The sequence below is a fragment of the Hypomesus nipponensis genome, chromosome 9 (genome assembly GCF_054491055.1).
Source record: "Hypomesus nipponensis isolate SF chromosome 9, ASM5449105v1, whole genome shotgun sequence".
NCBI classification, from domain to species: Eukaryota; Metazoa; Chordata; class Actinopteri; order Osmeriformes; family Osmeridae; genus Hypomesus; species Hypomesus nipponensis.
The window spans coordinates 3,998,915-4,015,313 of record NC_140369.1 but is presented as its reverse complement, the minus strand read 5'-3'; the positions used below and the strand labels follow the sequence as shown (position 1 = coordinate 4,015,313).

Genomic DNA, 16,399 nt, shown 5'->3' with positions numbered 1-16,399 from the left:
CATTCAGTTCAGTCATTAATAATGTTAATTGTGTGTTGGTAGCCAGAGAGAGACAAGACTAAATCATGGATCATGTTGAATAGAAATCTGACTCGAAATTAAATAGTTTTTCAACAATCGCTCGTGTACGTATCGCTGAGTTTGAGCACGCTAATTGAGAACTGTCCCACCCATCCGTTCTGACTGATTGGTTGGCGTTTCTTTTGATTGATCGGTTCCCCTGACAACTGCTTTTTCCCGCCTGTCGCATGCTGCTGAATGGCCACTGACACGCCCGTTCACCATTCTGATCTTACTCCCTGCTGCCGGCTGGATTGTAAACAAACTCAGACGGAAATATGCATCTCTCTTCTCTTTTCTCTCTCTCCTCTCCTTCTCCCTCCCTCTTTTGTTCCATCTCAGATCCATGTGTCTGTTTCTTTGGGGGGGGGTTGGTGGGGGTGGGGAGGGGGGTTGGTGGGGGTGGGGGGGGGGGTTGTAGAGTAACACAATGAGGGATGAAACCAAAGAAACAAAATTCCCTTCTCGATTCTCTGCGCAACCTTAACCCCTTCTTCTGAGGTGAGTTCTGATGTGTACAGATTGAAGGAAGGGGGAGGAGGTGTTCGAGGAGGACTGGAGAGGGAGCGGCCTAATGAAGGTAGTATAGATTTCCCATAAAGGGGGTTTAATCAAACCAGCGCTGACACATCCTATGGGCCCTGGGCCCAGCGACACCAAACAACTACCCTGCACCTATCTATCTATCTATCTATCTCTCTCTCTCTCTCTCTCTCTCTCTCTCTCTCTCTCTTGCTTTCTACAGCGTTGCTTCCTCTTCTTCTTCCTTCCTCCCCTTCATCCCCCTCTTCTGTGGGCGGAGAGATGGAGCTGCCCCAGAGATAGATGAGAGGACCTGACGCTCGTTCATCATCAGGAAACGAGGGAGGAAAAACTGAGGAAAAACACAGTGATTGAGAGGAGAGTGGCGCAGGGGGGGAGAGATGGGCAACACAATTAGAAACCAGCAGTGTTTGTGTGTGTGTGTGACAGTGTGTGTGTGGGTGTGTGAGAGTGTGTGTGTGTGAGAGAGAAAGTGTGTGTGTGAGAGCGTGCGTGTAAGTTGTGTGTGAGTGTGTGTGTGTGAGAGAGGGTGTGGTTGTGAGAGGATGGGTGCGTGTCTATCCAAAAGAACCTCTCAGGTTTTGCCTACCAACAGCATAGTTGCTATCAGGCTCAGTGTGGTGCCGTTAGCAGGGACAGCAGTGTGCCAATTTGCTGGTTTCCAGTGTTGACAGTGGTTTCCCCCCTGAGGGAATATCCATCCAGCATTTGCATAATGTACTCTTTCTGTAGCTTGGATAAGAATAAAAAACATCACCTCTTACAAAAATAACAAATCTCGACATTTTGAGTTTAAAGAACAGTTTTGCAGTTGAAAAAAAAGGTTTGATGCTAGTTGCTTTAAATGAGTATTCCTCTTGGGTAAGATGGCTGGGTGGGTCTCCAGATTTGCAGTTTTGCCAGCCATCACCCCACACTGCCCTGCTCGAAAGGCCATGCGCTAGTGAAGCTGGGAAACGAGTGATAAGCAGAGGAAAGAGAGAGAGAGAGAGAGAGAGAGAGAGAAGGAGGAGGAAAAAAGAGAGATAAGAGGGAGAGTGAGTGGGAGAGCGAGAGAAGAGAGAGATGGAGAGATGAGGACAGAGGAAGAGAACGAGGGATGAAAAACACTGGAGGGACAAACTTGCAGCGCATAGTGGAGATTGCTCCGGAAATGAATTTTGCCCTGGAGGACTGTGGTGGACCGGGATGGACTGGCCGGTAGGGAAGGAGAGTGAGGGAGGGAGGGAGGGAGGCAGCGCGGGGGTGTGTGTGCATGCAAATGTGTGAGTGGGTGTAACAGCAGGGGATGAGCAGAGCCATGTTGAGTGTGTGCGTGTGTAGCATGAGAGGAGGAGATGGAGCGAAGCAGGACAGCCTCCAGTCTTGCTGGGGGGGCCTTCCACAGTTAGCTCTTCATTAAGCCTCAATGGGGGAGGGAGGTAGGGGGGGGGGAGGGAGGGAGGGAGAGCAGGTTATCCCTCCTCAACAGCTGTAGCCTGCAGTCACAGTTCTGTCTGGGGGGGCGGGGGGGTCGGGGGGGGGGTTTGGTGGGTGTGGGCGGGGGTATAATGATGATCCGGCTGAAGACCAGGGTGGGGTTGTTGGAGGTCGGCGTTATAGAGAGGAGAGGGAGAAGAAGATTGGGAGGGCGGGGGGGGGCGGGGAATGTCAAACATGGATTAGGAAAGTAATAAGGAAAAGCAGAGAGATCGAGATACAGAGAATATGGGAGAGAGAGGGAGACTGGGATGAGTGGGAGAGAGAGGCAGAGTTGGAGAGAGAGACATAGAGAGAGAGAGTAGATTTAGGGAGAGTAGTTAGAGAGACAGTGGGAAGAGTTGGGAAGAGATGGAAAGAGAGAGGGAGAGAGTTAGAGAGTTAGAGAGAGGAGGAGAGTGACAGAGAGAGTTGACAGTCGTGCTGTGAGACCATGCTGAATGGGCTCTGCTGTTTAGAAAGCCCGTCGGTGTGGATCAGCGTGCTGAGCCACTCTCTTTCTCTGCAAGAGCAGATCCCATTATTCACATCAGACCAACCAAAACGTACACAGGTATAGAATAGCCTGATCTCATTTTGGTGCATTCTTAGAGTTACAAAGCGTTTGTATTACATGCTTTGGCACTTTAAAATGTGTTTGTTATCTCTGTGTATTTCCTTACACACCTCCACACCTCCAAGACACTGCACTGTGTGTGTGTTCCTGGAGTGTGTGTTCCTGGAGTGTGTTATCCAGGAGTGTGTGTTTGCGGGGTGAGTGAGTCGTAGATCTTCTCAGAGTATGTTGCTACGACGGCTCGTGTCAGCATCACTATTGGCAAGGGCAACAGCCAATAACTCAGAGGAAAGCAAACAATCAATACACACACACACACACACACACTCACTTAGTCGTTGTCTCATAGTGCCGGTGTCAGGGCAATACAGTGTGATGCAGAGTGACCTTCTCCTTTGCTGCTACCAGGGTTGATTACCCTGCCCATGATAACCAAGCACAATAATTGCCAAGACATCACACTCTGACAGGAAATGAGGTCTTCCCTCATCCTGTCAATGACTTCCTCATTACAGGTTGGTGTGCCTGGTGTTTATCTAGGAGCAGCACATGGGCCTTCCTGAGGTGACCTCCTCCTCCTCTTTTACCCTTCACTGTGACCTGTTCTGGGCTTGTTTCGGACCCGGCTGGTTGACTGGTTTATGCCTGTTGACTGGTTTATACTTGTTGACTGGTTTATGCTTGTTGACTGGTTTATACTTGTTGACTGGTTTATACATGTTGATTGGTTTATGCTTGTTGACTGGTTTATGACTGTTGACTGGTTAATGCGTGTTGACTGGTTTATACCTGTTGACTGGTTTATGCCTGTTGACAGGTTTATGCTTGTTGACTGGTTTATACCTGTTGACTGGTTTATACTTGTTGACTAGTTTATGGTAGAACGGTATGTTTTGAAGGATGTCCTATGGGTTGCAGCTGCCACAGCCTTACTGCACCCCTGGATCTCTGAGGTGTGTGTTTGGGGTGGATGCTGAAACCCAGTGGCTCCTCCCCTCTCTGAGAGTAAAGGTACTGTGTCACATCGGGTTGGTGTTATATCTCACATCAACGTTTTCTCTTACGTTGAGTCAGATGGCTGAGCGGTTAGGGAATCGGGCTGTTAATCAGAAGGTTGACGGTTTGATTCCCGGCCATGCAAAATGACGATGTATCCTTGGGCAAGGCACTTCACCCTACTTGCCTTGTGGGGAATGTCCCTGTACTCTTTGTAAGTCGCACTGGATAAGAGCGTCTGCTAAATGACTAAATGTAAATGATATGAAGACGTTCAACTGTCCACTCTCTGAACATAGCTTGCTTCCACTTAGTCATAGCACAGCTACACACACACACACGGATCACTAGGATTCCTATAGGGCAGGGTGAGGTGTGTGTGTTTTGTGTAGCTGTGCGGTTAAGCTCACCCACCAACTGTCCTGAATGCCCAGGACACAGGCTGAACCCAATGAATGCCAACACACACACACACACACACACACACACACACACACACACACACACAGACAACACAGAAGACACACACACACACACAAAGGAACAGTCAATCTAAACAAATACTTCAGAAAATCATCCTTTCTTGAGTCTACCAGCTTGATATCTCTGTGGGAGGATTCAGTGATTGTGTACTCCTGACCAATGGCATTCCAGCTGCGCTGTGATTGGTCATTGGTCCAGCAAAGAGAGAAAATACTGAGTCAAAGAAACAGGCCTGACTGAGACAAACCCAGATGAGCTGAGATGTGATTCTGTCTGGTCTATTCTTACCTCAGATCTGATCAAGCATCACAAAGGCTTTTGAGGGGGCATGTGTATGTATTTATGAGTGTGTCTGTGTGTGTGTGTGTATTTCTGAGTGTGTCTGTGTGTGTGTCTTTCTGAGTGTGTCTGTGTGTGTGTGTGTGTCTCCCAGGTCTCTGAGGGCCAAGTTCTATTGGATTCATTAAAGGGCTGGGTTCAACCAATAAGGTTGTGGAGGACTATGTGTGTAGGTCACAGAGAGAGGAGCAAATCTCTTTCTCACACACACTCACACACACACACACACACACACACACACACACAGGCAGACAGACCTTGATCTCTCATGCCAGAGTCACGTACAGCCTGCAGAAACAGCAAAAACTACCACTGCACTGTAGAGGAATGACATTAGAGAGTTTGTCCTTGTCTGGGTGTGTGAGATTCCGTCAGACATTCAGGCCTCTGGCAGACTTCAGCTGGAGTGCAGAACACAGAGATGGATTGTTTTAATACACAGGCAGAGATTCTGGGTGCTACTGGAGAACAGAACTCAGGGATGGGGGAGAAGAGAGTGAGAGGAAGAGAGAGTGAGGGAAGAGAGAGTGAGGGAAGGAGAGAGTGAGGGAAGAGAGAGTGAGGGAAGGAGAGAGTGAGGGAAGGAGAGAGTGAGGGAAGAGAGAGTGAGGGAAGGAGAGAGTGAGGGAAGGAGAGAGTGAGAGGAGGAGAGAGTGAGGGAAGGAGAGAGTGAGGGAAGAGAGAGTGTCGGGAGAAGAGAGTGAGAGGAGGAGAGAGTGAGGGAAGGAGAGAGTGAGGGAAGAGAGAGTGTCGGGAGAAGAGAGTGAGAGGAGGAGAGAGTGAGGGAAGAGAGAGTGAGGGAAGGAGAGAGTGAGAGGAGGAGAGAGTGAGGGAAGGAGAGAGTGAGGGAAGAGAGAGTGAGGGAAGGAGGAAGTGAGAAAGGAAAGGAGGGATTGAGGGTGAGGGAAGGAGGGATTGAGGGGAGGGAGTGAGAGAGGAAAGGAGGGATTGAGGGTGAGGGAAGGAGGGATTGATGGAGACTGATAAAGCATGCTGTAAGACCGGTGGTGCAGAAGTAACAGCATTTGCAAAGCCCTCAAAGTGATGCTAACCTTGATACTGTGTGAATTAACTCGGTCGATTGTCATTGATTATTTAGCAAAACAATGTGTCTACTGGTGTGTGTCTATCGATGGCCAAGTCCCACAGCTGTATGCTCAGGGGTCAGATGTGATTCATTGCTCTTCATTAAAGTCTTGCTGTTCTGCCCCTGCTGGCTGCTTTGGGAATAATTAGTGACTAGCTTTACAACAGCCTCTACCCCAGTCTCTCTCCCCCCCAGGCTCTCTCTGCTAGTTGCCAAGCATCCTCCCTCCTCAGCCTTGCTGTCCCCCTGGTGCCCCCCCCCCCCCCACCCCCAGCCTCTCTCTGTTTCTGGACTATCAACCTCTCTTCTCTCCCCAGTCTCTCTCTCCCCAGCCTCTCTCTCCCCGGCCTCTCTCTCCTCAGCCTCTCTCTCCCCAGCCTCTCTCTCCTCAGTCTCTCTCTCCCCAGCCTCTCTCTCCCCAGCCTCTCTCTCCTCAGTCTCTCTCTCCCCAGTCTCTCTCTCCCCAGCCTCTCTCTCCTCAGCCTCTCTCTCCCCAGCCTCTCTCTCCCCAGCCTCTCTCTCCCCAGCCTCTCTCTCCCCGGCCTCTCTCTCCCCGGACTCTTCCTTCCCCAGCCTCTCCCTTTCATTCATAAAAAAACGTATTAAGCATTATGGAAACATATTAATGCTCCTGCACCCTGCTGCTACACCAGGGTTGCATGGGTAGGTCATTAAACATACAGGCTCATAATCTGGTATTCATACTCTGCTCTCTCTCTCCCTCTCTCTCCTCAGCCTCTCTCTCCCCAGCCTCTCTCTCTCCTTCTCTCTCCTCAGCCTCTCTCTCCCCAGCCTCTCTCTCTCCCTCTCTCTCCTCAGCCTCTCTCTCCCCAGCCTCTCTCTCTCCTTCTCTCTCCTCAGCCTCTCTCTCCCCAGCCTCTCTCTCTCCTTCTCTCTCTCTCCTTCTCTCTCTCTCCTTCTCTCTCTCTCCTTCTCTCTCTCTCCCTCTCTCTCCTCAGCCTCTCTCTCCCCAGCCTCTCTCTCTCTCTCTCTCCCCCCTCTCTCTTCTCAGGCCCCAAGTCACATTCCTTCCTCCCAGTATTTTCCACAAAAATATTTAACATCTGCTCTCTCCCTCCTTCCATCTCTCTTTTTCTCTCCATTTCTTTCTCTCTCGGGCTCCTCGCTGGCGTGGCCAGGTACGTGCGGGTGGGAGAGAGCAGCCATGTCCCTGAAGGTCCAGACCAGCAACGTGACCAACAAGAACGACCCCAAGTCCATCAACTCTCGGGTCTTCATCGGGAACCTGAACACGGCGGTGGTGAAGAAGTCGGACGTGGAGACCATCTTCTCTAAGTACGGCCGGGTGCTGGGCTGCTCCGTCCACAAGGGCTTCGCCTTTGTCCAGTACGCCAGCGAGAGGCATGCCCGCGGGGCGGTCATCGGGGAGAACGGCCGCGTGCTGGCGGGACAGACCCTAGGTGAGGGGGGGGGGGCAGACCCTAGGTGAGGGGGGACAGACCCTAGGTGAGGGGGGGGGGACAGACCCTAGGTGAGGGGGGACAGACCCTAGGTGACGGGGGGGCAGACCCTAGGTGAGGGGGGGGGGGGGCAGACTCTCGGTGAGGGGGGGGGGGCAGACCCTAGGTGAGGGGGGCAGACCCTAGATGAGGGGGGGCAGACCCTAGGTGAGGGGGGGGCAGACCCTAGGTGAGGGGGGGGCAGACCCTAGATGAGGGGGGGCAGACCCTAGGTGAGGGGGGGGCAGACCCTAGGTGAGCTGCGGGGGGGGAGGGGCAGGGGCAGGTTGTGTGTGGTGGGTGGTGGTTGTGATGTGGTTGTGATGTGGTGCAGAGTTTTAGCAAGTTATGACAAGTTAAGGCTCACAGCGTGATTTGACTGATACTGACAGGTTATAATGGAAAATGGATGTAACATGCTACGGGGTTGTGTGCATGAGTCCCTGCATCTCCTCAGAACACTTGGAACACACGTGGACTCCCAGTCACATTCTAGAACACAAAAGACCTTTGAAATGCTCCTTTAAACCTGATACAGGGCATGTGTTTTCCTGTGAGAAGCTGATGGAGGGAGATGGAAGAGCCACTGGCTGTAGAAGGGCAGTCGTGGGGGCTGTAGGGCTAAATGCAGCATGTGTCTGACACACATACAGGACATGCTTGGGCTCTCACATAAAAGCACAGGCACTAATCCTCTCTCTCTCTCTCTCTCTCTCTCTCTCTCTCTCTCTCTCTCTCTCTCTCTCTCTCTCTCTCTCTCTCTCTGGCACTGTATCTCTCTCTCTCTTTCACTCAACGTATTCTCTCTCTCTCTCTCTCTCTCTCTCTCTCTGGCACTGTATCTCTCTCTCTCTTTCACTCACTGTATCTCTCTCTCTCTCTCTCGTACACTCACACATCTCGTCTCCCTGCGGGCCCCATCAGAGAGCCAAGCAGTGAGGTCTGGAAGAGAGGTCTTGTTATCACAGCATCGATCTGCCTGACAGAGAGGTGATATTAACCCCAAGTATTAACCCCTGGGGCATGGGGTCAAGCACAGAGGAACACACGTGTACACCCCCGTGTTTGCCCTCCAATAGACACACCACCTCAGATGAGCCCTGAGCAGACAGACTTTGAAGGACAGGTGGGCAGGTGGACAGGTGGGCAGGTGGGCAGGTGGACAGGTGGGCAGGTGGACAGGTGGGCAGGTGGGCAGGTGGGCAGGTGGGTAGGTGGACAGGTGGGCAGGTGGGCAGGTGGGTAGGTGGACAGGTGGGCAGGTGGACAGGTGGGCAGGTGGGCAGGTGGGCAGGTGGACAGGTGGACAGGTGGACAGGTGGGCAGGTGGGCAGGTGGGCAGGTGGGTAGGTGGGCAGGTGGGTAGGTGGACAGGTGGGCAGGTGGGCAGGTGGGCAGGTGGGCAGGTGGGCAGGTGCTGGGTGCTGTGATGGTTGGAGCAGCTGTGGGTCTACTCTCTGCTGTGCAACAGGCTTCACATACTCACTTGTTTGTTGTTCGTTAGTTTGTTATTAGTTATTTTGTTTTTGTTTCCTTTTTTTAGCTGGAGGTGGAGGTATGGATGGGGATGGTGGTGGTGCTGGATGGGGGCAGTGGAGGGGTGGAGGTGGTACAAGCAGGGCTGGAGGTTAGGGATAGAGTTGGGGGTGTTTGAGTGGTGGGGTGGAGGTGGGGGTGGAGGTGGGGGTGGAGGTTGGGACAGGTGTTGAACCTGCAGGTGTCCTCTCCTCTCACAGTGGGTAGGCTGATGCATGCCAGCCTTTTGCACACTCACTGATCTTCTGTCCCAGAAACACACACACACACACACGGTTCTGCTTGGCATAAGGAGCGCTATTCTTAAACTGTGACACAGTTCAACACCTCCCTCTAGTGGCAGTGAGGGGTGCTGCACTGCAGCTGTGTAGACTTGCAGTAGCAGTAGACTTGGGGTGAGCTACAACCTCTATTTTTCCAACAAAGATTGCTTGAACTCGCCTCTCTCTCCTCTCTCTCCTCTCTCTCCTCTCTCTCCTCTCTCTCCTCTCCCCCTCTCCTCTCCCCCTCTCCCCCTCTCCTCTCTCTCCTCTCCCCCTCTCCTCTCCCCCTCTCCCCCTCTCCTCTCTCCTCTCCCCCTCTCCCCCTCTCCTCTCCCCCTCTCCCCCTCTCCCCCTCTCCTCTCCCCTCTCCTCTCTTTCCTCTCTCTCCTCTCCCCCTCTCCTCTCCCCCTCTCCCCCTCTCCCCCTCTCCCCCTCTCCCCCTCTCCCCCTCTCCTCTCCCCTCTCCTCTCTTTCCTCTCTCTCCTCTCCCCCTCTCCTCTCAGACATTAACATGGCAGGAGAACCGAAGCCCAACAGGCCGAAGGGGTTGAAGCGATCAGCAGCAGCAGCCCTCTACAGGTACTTTAGTCTGACACAACGCCACTGGGGAACACGTCTCACTCCAAGTAGTTCTAACCCTGTGTGTGTGTGTGTGTGTGTGTGCCTGCGTGTGTGTTTCAGCGGCTACGATTTCGACTACGACTACTACCGAGAGGACTTCTACGACAGGTGAGCAGAGGGCCCTACCCGGTCGCCATGGTAACCTGGTAGCAAGCGCGGCCGACACGTAGTTGCCCCATGGCAGTATCTCTGCCGGGCCTCTGCCAGTCTCTCCTGGCTGTGGACAAAACTCCCCTGGCTCATCTCTGAGAGCCACGCTGAGGACTGGATTCCATATCTGTCTTCCTGTGTAGGTGGCCCTGTTCCCCTCGATTGGACACTTTCCAAAGGATTTCCCATAAACCATAATTTCCCCAGATGTTAACAAAAGGTTGTTTTTCACAAGGACGTTTACTTTGGAAAGTCAACTTTGGAGACTGAGTTTCCACTCCCTTCTCTCCCTCTCCCTCTCCCTCTCCCTCTCCCTCTCCCTCTCCCGCTCCCTCTCCCTCTCTCTCCCTCCCTCTCCCTGCTGTATGGGATGCTCAGAGAGACTGTGATACAGGCACAGCACAGCTGCAGATGTCAGCCATTTATCACAGATAGCGACACTTGTTAATGTAGTCTTCCCCCGTTGTGCAAAGTCCCTGGTCTCTCCTTCTCTTTCTCTCTGTTTTTTTTTCTCTTTTTCTCTCACACTCCCTTCCTCTGTCTCTATCTCCCCTTCTCTCTCTCTCTCTCTCTCTCTCTCTCTCTCTCTCTCTCTCTCTCTCTCCCACCCTCTTTCTCCCCACTCTCTGTTTATCCCTCCTTCCCTTCATCTCCTTCCCTCCTTGTCCTCTCTCTCTTTCTCTCTCCCTCTCTCTCTTTCTCTCTCCCTCTCTCTACCCCCCCCCCCCCCCACACACACACACACTGCCACATACTGACTCAGCTGGTTCCTCTAGACCATTGTCTGACTCCTCCTGCTCTCTCTCTCTGACCAGGTTGTTTGAGTATCGCGGTCGGGTGTCTCCAGTGCCTCGCGTCGTGCCAGTTAAGCGCCCCCGTGTGGCCATGCCCCTCGTCCGGAGGGTCAAGTCACTTCCTGTCAAGCTGCTGGCGCGCTCCTCAGTCCTTCCCGCCAACAACAGCAAACCCAAATGTAGGTTCCACGTCCTCGTCTGAGAGGTCAGAGGGTTCTCTGTCTCGTCTGAGAGGTCAGAGGGTTCTCTGTCTCGTCTGAGAGGTCAGAGGGTTCTCTGTCTCGTCTGAGAGGTCAGAGGGTTCTCTGTCTCGTCTGACAGGTCAGAGGTTTCTCTGTCTCGGCTGCGTGTCACTGATGGTGTTCTGAGATGACATCTCTCTTTTCTCTTCTCCCTCCCACCATCCCTCCTTCCCTGATGTCCCTCTTTGCTTTTCTCTCCTTCCACACAACTTAACCACCCCCCCTCGTTCTACTGTCTCTCCCCTCATCTCCCTCTCTGCCCTCTGTCTCTCCCTTTCCCCTCACCTCTAATTCACCCACTCTCCCTCTTTCTACTGTCTCTCCCCTCATCTCCCTCTCTGCCCTCTGTCTCTCCCTTTCCCCTCACCTCTAATTCACCCACTCTCCCTCTTTCTACTGTCTCTCCCCTCATCTCCCTCTCTGCCCTCTGTCTCTCCCTTTCCCCTCACCTCTAATTCACCCACTCTCCCTCTTTCTACTGTCTCTCCCCTCATCTCCCTCTCTGCCCTCTGTCTCTCCCTTTCCCCTCACCTCTAATTCACCCACTCTCCCTCTTTCTACTGTCTCTCCCCTCATCTCCCTCTCTGCCCTCTGTCTCTCCCTTTCCCCTCACCTCTAATTCACCCACTCTCCCTCTTTCCGTCCTTCCATTCCTCCCCCCCTTGTTTGTTCTATTTCACTTGCTTCTCCCTCTTCTCTCTAACTCATCCTCCCTTTTTCCCCTTCCTCCTTCCATCGCAACTATTCACTCTCGCCCTCCCTTTTTACCGTCCATCCCTCCCCCTCTCTCCCTAAGCTGTGAGATCTACAGAACTGCAGACTATCAAATCAGAGTTGACTCAGATTAAGTCTAACATTGACTCACTGCTGGGTCGGCTGGAGCAGATCACAGATGACAAACAAACTTCTGCTGGTGAGCTGCAAACTACACACTACACACTACACACTACACACTATACACTATACACTACACACTACACACTACACACTACACACTATACACTACACACTACACACTACACACTACACACTACACACTACACACTATACACTATACACTACACACTATACACTATACACTATACACTACACACTACACACTATATACTACACACTACACACTACACACTACACACTACACACTACACACTACACACTATACACTACACACTACACACTACACACTATACACTATACACTATACACTACACACTACACACTATACACTACACACTATACACTACACACTATACACTACACACTATACACTATACACTACACACTACACACTACACACTACACACTATACACTATACACTACACACTACACACTACACACTACACACTACACACTATACACTACACACTACACACTATACACTACACACTACACACTACACACTACACACTACACACTGCACACTATACACTACATACTATACACTACATACTATACACTACATATTACACACTATGCACAATATTGCACCACTCTCTCCTGGCCTGCTGTTCTCTCTGTGTCCAACAGGGGGCAGAATTGTGCAGCCAGTCATGAGCCTCTCACTGTGACCTATGAGCAAAAATCAATTTCCTGTCACGACCTTGGTGGTCAGCAGCTACTTAACTACACAAACAGACGGCTTGTTTTTCAGCCGTGGGACAGAGGGCACCGTTCTGTCTCATAACACACTGCCCCTCCATCAACACCTGGCTAACTACACAAGCCCTGGTGCTGCAAACCTTCATTTTTTGTAAGGATATTCTTTGGCTTTATTTATTTTGGTAGAGACAATCAGAGGTAGACAGGAAAGCAGAGAGAGAGAAAGGGAAAGACATGTAGGAAATGGCCCGGGCCGAAACTTAACTCGGGGCTCGTATGGTAAGGCCTTAGCCTTTGTGGTAAGCATTCTGACTGGTGATCTACTGGGGCAGTTTGGCACTGCAAACCTAGCATAACTTTCTAGGACCAGCTGGACTATCAGTCAAACCAAGACGGATGTTTTATGAGCTGTTTCTGACACTGGCTTTATAGTTCACAAACTCACTTAGACACACACACAAGCACACACACTTAAGACACAGACACACAATCACATACACACAAAATAACCGAAAAACGCACGCACGCACACACACTCACACTCATACTTGTGTGAGTGTTTCTAGACGATGACGTGACTGTATGATTCTTTATAGAGAATTATGTGACTATGAGTGTTTCTAGTGGATGATGTGACTGTGTTTCTAGAGGATGATGTGACTATGAGTCTTTCTAGAAGACGATGTGACTATTAGTGTTTTCAAAGGACAATGTGACTGTTTGAGTCTTTCTAGAGGACAACATGACTGTTTGAGTGTGTCTAGAGGACGATGTGACTCTATGAGTGTTTCTAGAGAGGACAACGTGACTGTATGAGTGTTTTCTGGAGGAAGACGTGACTGTATGAGTTTTTCTAGAGGACAATGTGACTGCATGAGTGTTTCTAGAGGACGATGTGACAATGAGTGTTTCTAGAGAGGACGACGTGACTGTATGAGTGTTCCTAGAGGCTGATGTGACTGTATGAGTGTTTCTAGAGGACAATGTGACTGTATGAGTGTTTCTAGAGAACGATGTGACTGTATGAGGACCAGGTGAGTCAAGCACACCACACACACACCATTCACATACTCTCCACACTCACACTCCACACTCACACACACACTCCATGTCATAAAGACAGATAAGTCCAGCCAGAGGGCTGAGATCAGACTGTTCTTCCAGGTGGCTTTACAGCCGCCCGTTGGAGCATTCTTGTAATCCAATCTTTTATATATGTGTGTGTGTGTGTGTGTGTGTGTGCAGAGCTGTGTAAGCCAGAGGACAGTAAGAGCGAGGTGTCTCAAGACGAGTCGTGTTCAGACGCAGACGAGCAACTGGAGGAAGCGCAGCACAGCGACGGAGACCACGACGGAGACGAGAATACGCTGTGTGACCACAACATGGTCAGTGTGTGTGTGTGTGTGTGTGTGTGTGCAGTTAATGTGTCAAAGGGAGAAGGATATTGTGTGTGTGTACAGTATATGTGTTTAAGTGAGTGGGATAGTGTGTGTGTGTGAGTGTGTGTGTGTGTGTGTGAGCTTGGCTCCAGCTTGGTGTTGCTCTGGCATCTTGTGCAGTCTAAATGTTGACTCAAGGCTGCAAGACTCCTCGCACTATATCACACTGTCTCAGTATGCACACACACACATACACACACACACACCTTGTTACGCCAGTGAAGGCCCACAGAGAGGAAAACACTCACACTTTCTCACGTTTTTCCAGGGGGACAGCCGCCTAGCAGATATGGACTCCCTCCTGCAGTAAGAGGCAAGTTCTGCTGTGCTCTGCCCCTCGTTGCTTCTAAACTGTGCGGGTGTGTGCATGTCTGTGTGTGTGTGTATGGGTGTTTGTCTATGTGTGCGTGTCTATGTGTGTGTGTTCATGCCTGTATGTCTGTGTGTGTGTGTGTGTATGGGTGTTTGTCTATGTGTGTGTGTCTATGTGTGTGTGTTCATGCCTGTATGTCTGTGTGTGTGTGTGTATGGGTGTTTGTCTATGTGTGTGTGTCTATGTGTGTGTGTTCATGCCTGTATGTCTGTGTGTGTGTGTGTATGGGTGTTTGTCTATGTGTGTGTGTCTATGTGTGTGTGTCTATGTGTGTGTGTTCATGCCTGTATGTCTGTGTGTGTGTGTGTATGGGTGTTTGTCTATGTGTGTGTGTCTATGTGTGTGTGTCTATGTGTGTGTGTTCATGCCTGTATGTCTGTGTGTGTGTGTATGGGTGTGTGTCTATGTGTGTGTGTCTATGTGTGTGTGTTCATGCCTGTATGTCTGTGTGTGTATGGGTGTTTGTCTATGTGTGTGTGTCTATGTGTGTGTGTCTATGTGTGTGTGTTCATGCCTGTATGTCTGTGTGTGTGTGTGTAGGTTTCTTGCCCCCCAGTTGCTAAATGTCTCTCTACTGTCAGAGGCCGAGCGAGTGAGGGGTACTGCACCCAAATGCAGGAGGATCACAAACAACCAGAGTTAATTAACTAACACAGAAGATAAATAACTCAGGTTCGCCAGAACGTGGATACAAACAGGCAGAAATCACCAGGGAGCACGCAGGGGTTGGAAAACATAGGAAACAACCACTCACACAGGAACAGGAAACGACCGGCTGTGGCCATGACAACAACAGTGTTTCAGAGACGCATAGCTGGTGTTAAAGTTGACCCCCGTCGAAGCACGGCCATCCTGACGGAGAAAGGTCACTAACAAGAAGGCTTCTAGGAGCGGTGAAAGCAGGCTCAGGCAGTGCAGCTGTTACCACATCTCCAAACTCATCTGGCCCGCAGTCTCTGCCCTCTGCCAGGCATACCAGCTCTGCACATCAGACAAATGATTGAAGACGCGTGATGTTCGCAGTTAGAACCACATGCTCATGTGACGCAGGGGGTTGGAGATACAGTAAATATAACGGAAGATTAATCACAAAAGAACTGATCACCTGGTTCAAATAGTGATGGATGGGATCAAAGGGATTGGGCCTGGCGGCGCTTCAGCCAGAGACCTTTTGCATTGTGTTGTTTTACTAGAAAGTTCTTTATTAGCTGGTGTGCTGGCAGGGATGAAAACAAGCATTTATCTGTACTCGTCCCTGTCGGCAGAGAGGAATGCATCCTCGTGCTCCCCTGCTCAGCAGTGAAGGGGGAATATTTCATGTTAAAAAGCGATCGGGGGAAAATAAAACCACATGTGGGGACACACGCTCAAAGACACACACACACACAGTCTCTCTCTCTCTCTCTCTCTCTATCTCACTCTCTCTCTCACTCTCTCTCTCACTCTCTCTCTCTCACTGTCTCTCCGTCTCTCTCACTCTCTCTCTCATTCTCTCCCTCTCACTCTCTCCCTCTCCCTCTCTCCCTCTCCCTCTCTCCCTCTCTCTCTCTCTCTCTCTCTCTCTCCCCCTCTCTCTCTTTCTCTCTCTCTCTCTCTCTCTCTCTCTCTCTCTCTCTCTCTCTCTCTCTCTCTCTCTCTTTCGCTTCACTCTCATGCAATTTCCTATTTCTGTCCTGCTCACACGCATGTCACGCAAATAAACACAAAGAAACACAGACAGAAACAAACGTCCACACACAAACACACACACACACTCTGACACAGGTCTTGATCCTTCTCCTCCTCAGGTCCACGCAGCAGGGAGCAGGAGAGTGCTGCTGACAGGAAGCTGTTTTATCACCACAGAATCCACAGGAAGTCTCTTAAACAGCAGCGTGCCAACAGAACCCTCGCCACGACGATCCCCCCTTACGCCAGCTGAGACAGACTCACACACAGACCGCAGAAAACAACAACGAAAAAACGTAAGAAACATAATGAAGACCGACAGACATTTGGACAGACTTTCGCACTCCAAGACAGATGGACAGTTTCACTGTGGAGACACGAGCTGGGGCTGTGGGACCTACAAACTCAGATCTCAACAACCATCTCTCTTCCTCCTGCACCTGGACCTTTGACCTCTACACCAGACCATGATCCCAGTCCCCAGGACCAGGTCACCTCGGGGGTTCTCCCCCTACCACACACCGACAGAACCCTTTCTCATTTCTCATTTCTCTTTCCTCCCCTCCACTGCCCCGACCTGCCCACCACCACCAAACTACCAACCCCCTACCAGCACCACCAACCCCAGCCCCCCCACCGCACCCAGCCCTGCCCCGCCCACCATCACCCCTACCCCGCCCACCACCACTCCCTGCTCCGCCCACCACCAA

General features: G+C 51.2%; 1 protein-coding gene across 2 annotated transcripts; it reads left to right on the top strand.

The window, feature by feature from the left end:
- Nucleotides 1-509: 509 nt before the first annotated feature.
- raly (RALY heterogeneous nuclear ribonucleoprotein) lies at nucleotides 510-16,399 on the top strand. 2 transcript variants are annotated; one of them, XM_084705384.1, is made up of 9 exons: nucleotides 510-640; nucleotides 6,683-6,964; nucleotides 9,306-9,381; nucleotides 9,484-9,531; nucleotides 10,389-10,546; nucleotides 11,406-11,522; nucleotides 13,455-13,594; nucleotides 13,917-13,961; nucleotides 15,809-16,399. In XM_084705384.1, exons 2-8 carry the CDS (start codon nucleotides 6,709-6,711, stop codon nucleotides 13,956-13,958), a joined length of 837 nt encoding a protein of 278 aa, XP_084561510.1. In that variant the 5' UTR covers nucleotides 510-640; nucleotides 6,683-6,708; the 3' UTR covers nucleotides 13,959-13,961; nucleotides 15,809-16,399. The 2 variants fall into 2 exon arrangements, with proteins under 2 accessions (XP_084561510.1, XP_084561509.1); XM_084705383.1 differs by having other exon boundaries at nucleotides 9,306-9,531.

Coding starts and splice junctions, on each gene's coding strand:
- raly (XM_084705383.1), top strand. CDS start 6,709: ATGTCCCTGAAGGTCCAGACCAGCAACGTGACCAACAAGAACGACCCC. Junction 6,965..9,305: donor GCTGGCGGGACAGACCCTAG/GTGAGGGGGGGG, acceptor CTCTCCTCTCAG/ACATTAACATGGCAGGAGAA. Junction 10,547..11,405: donor CAACAACAGCAAACCCAAAT/GTAGGTTCCACG, acceptor TCTCTCCCTAAG/CTGTGAGATCTACAGAACTG.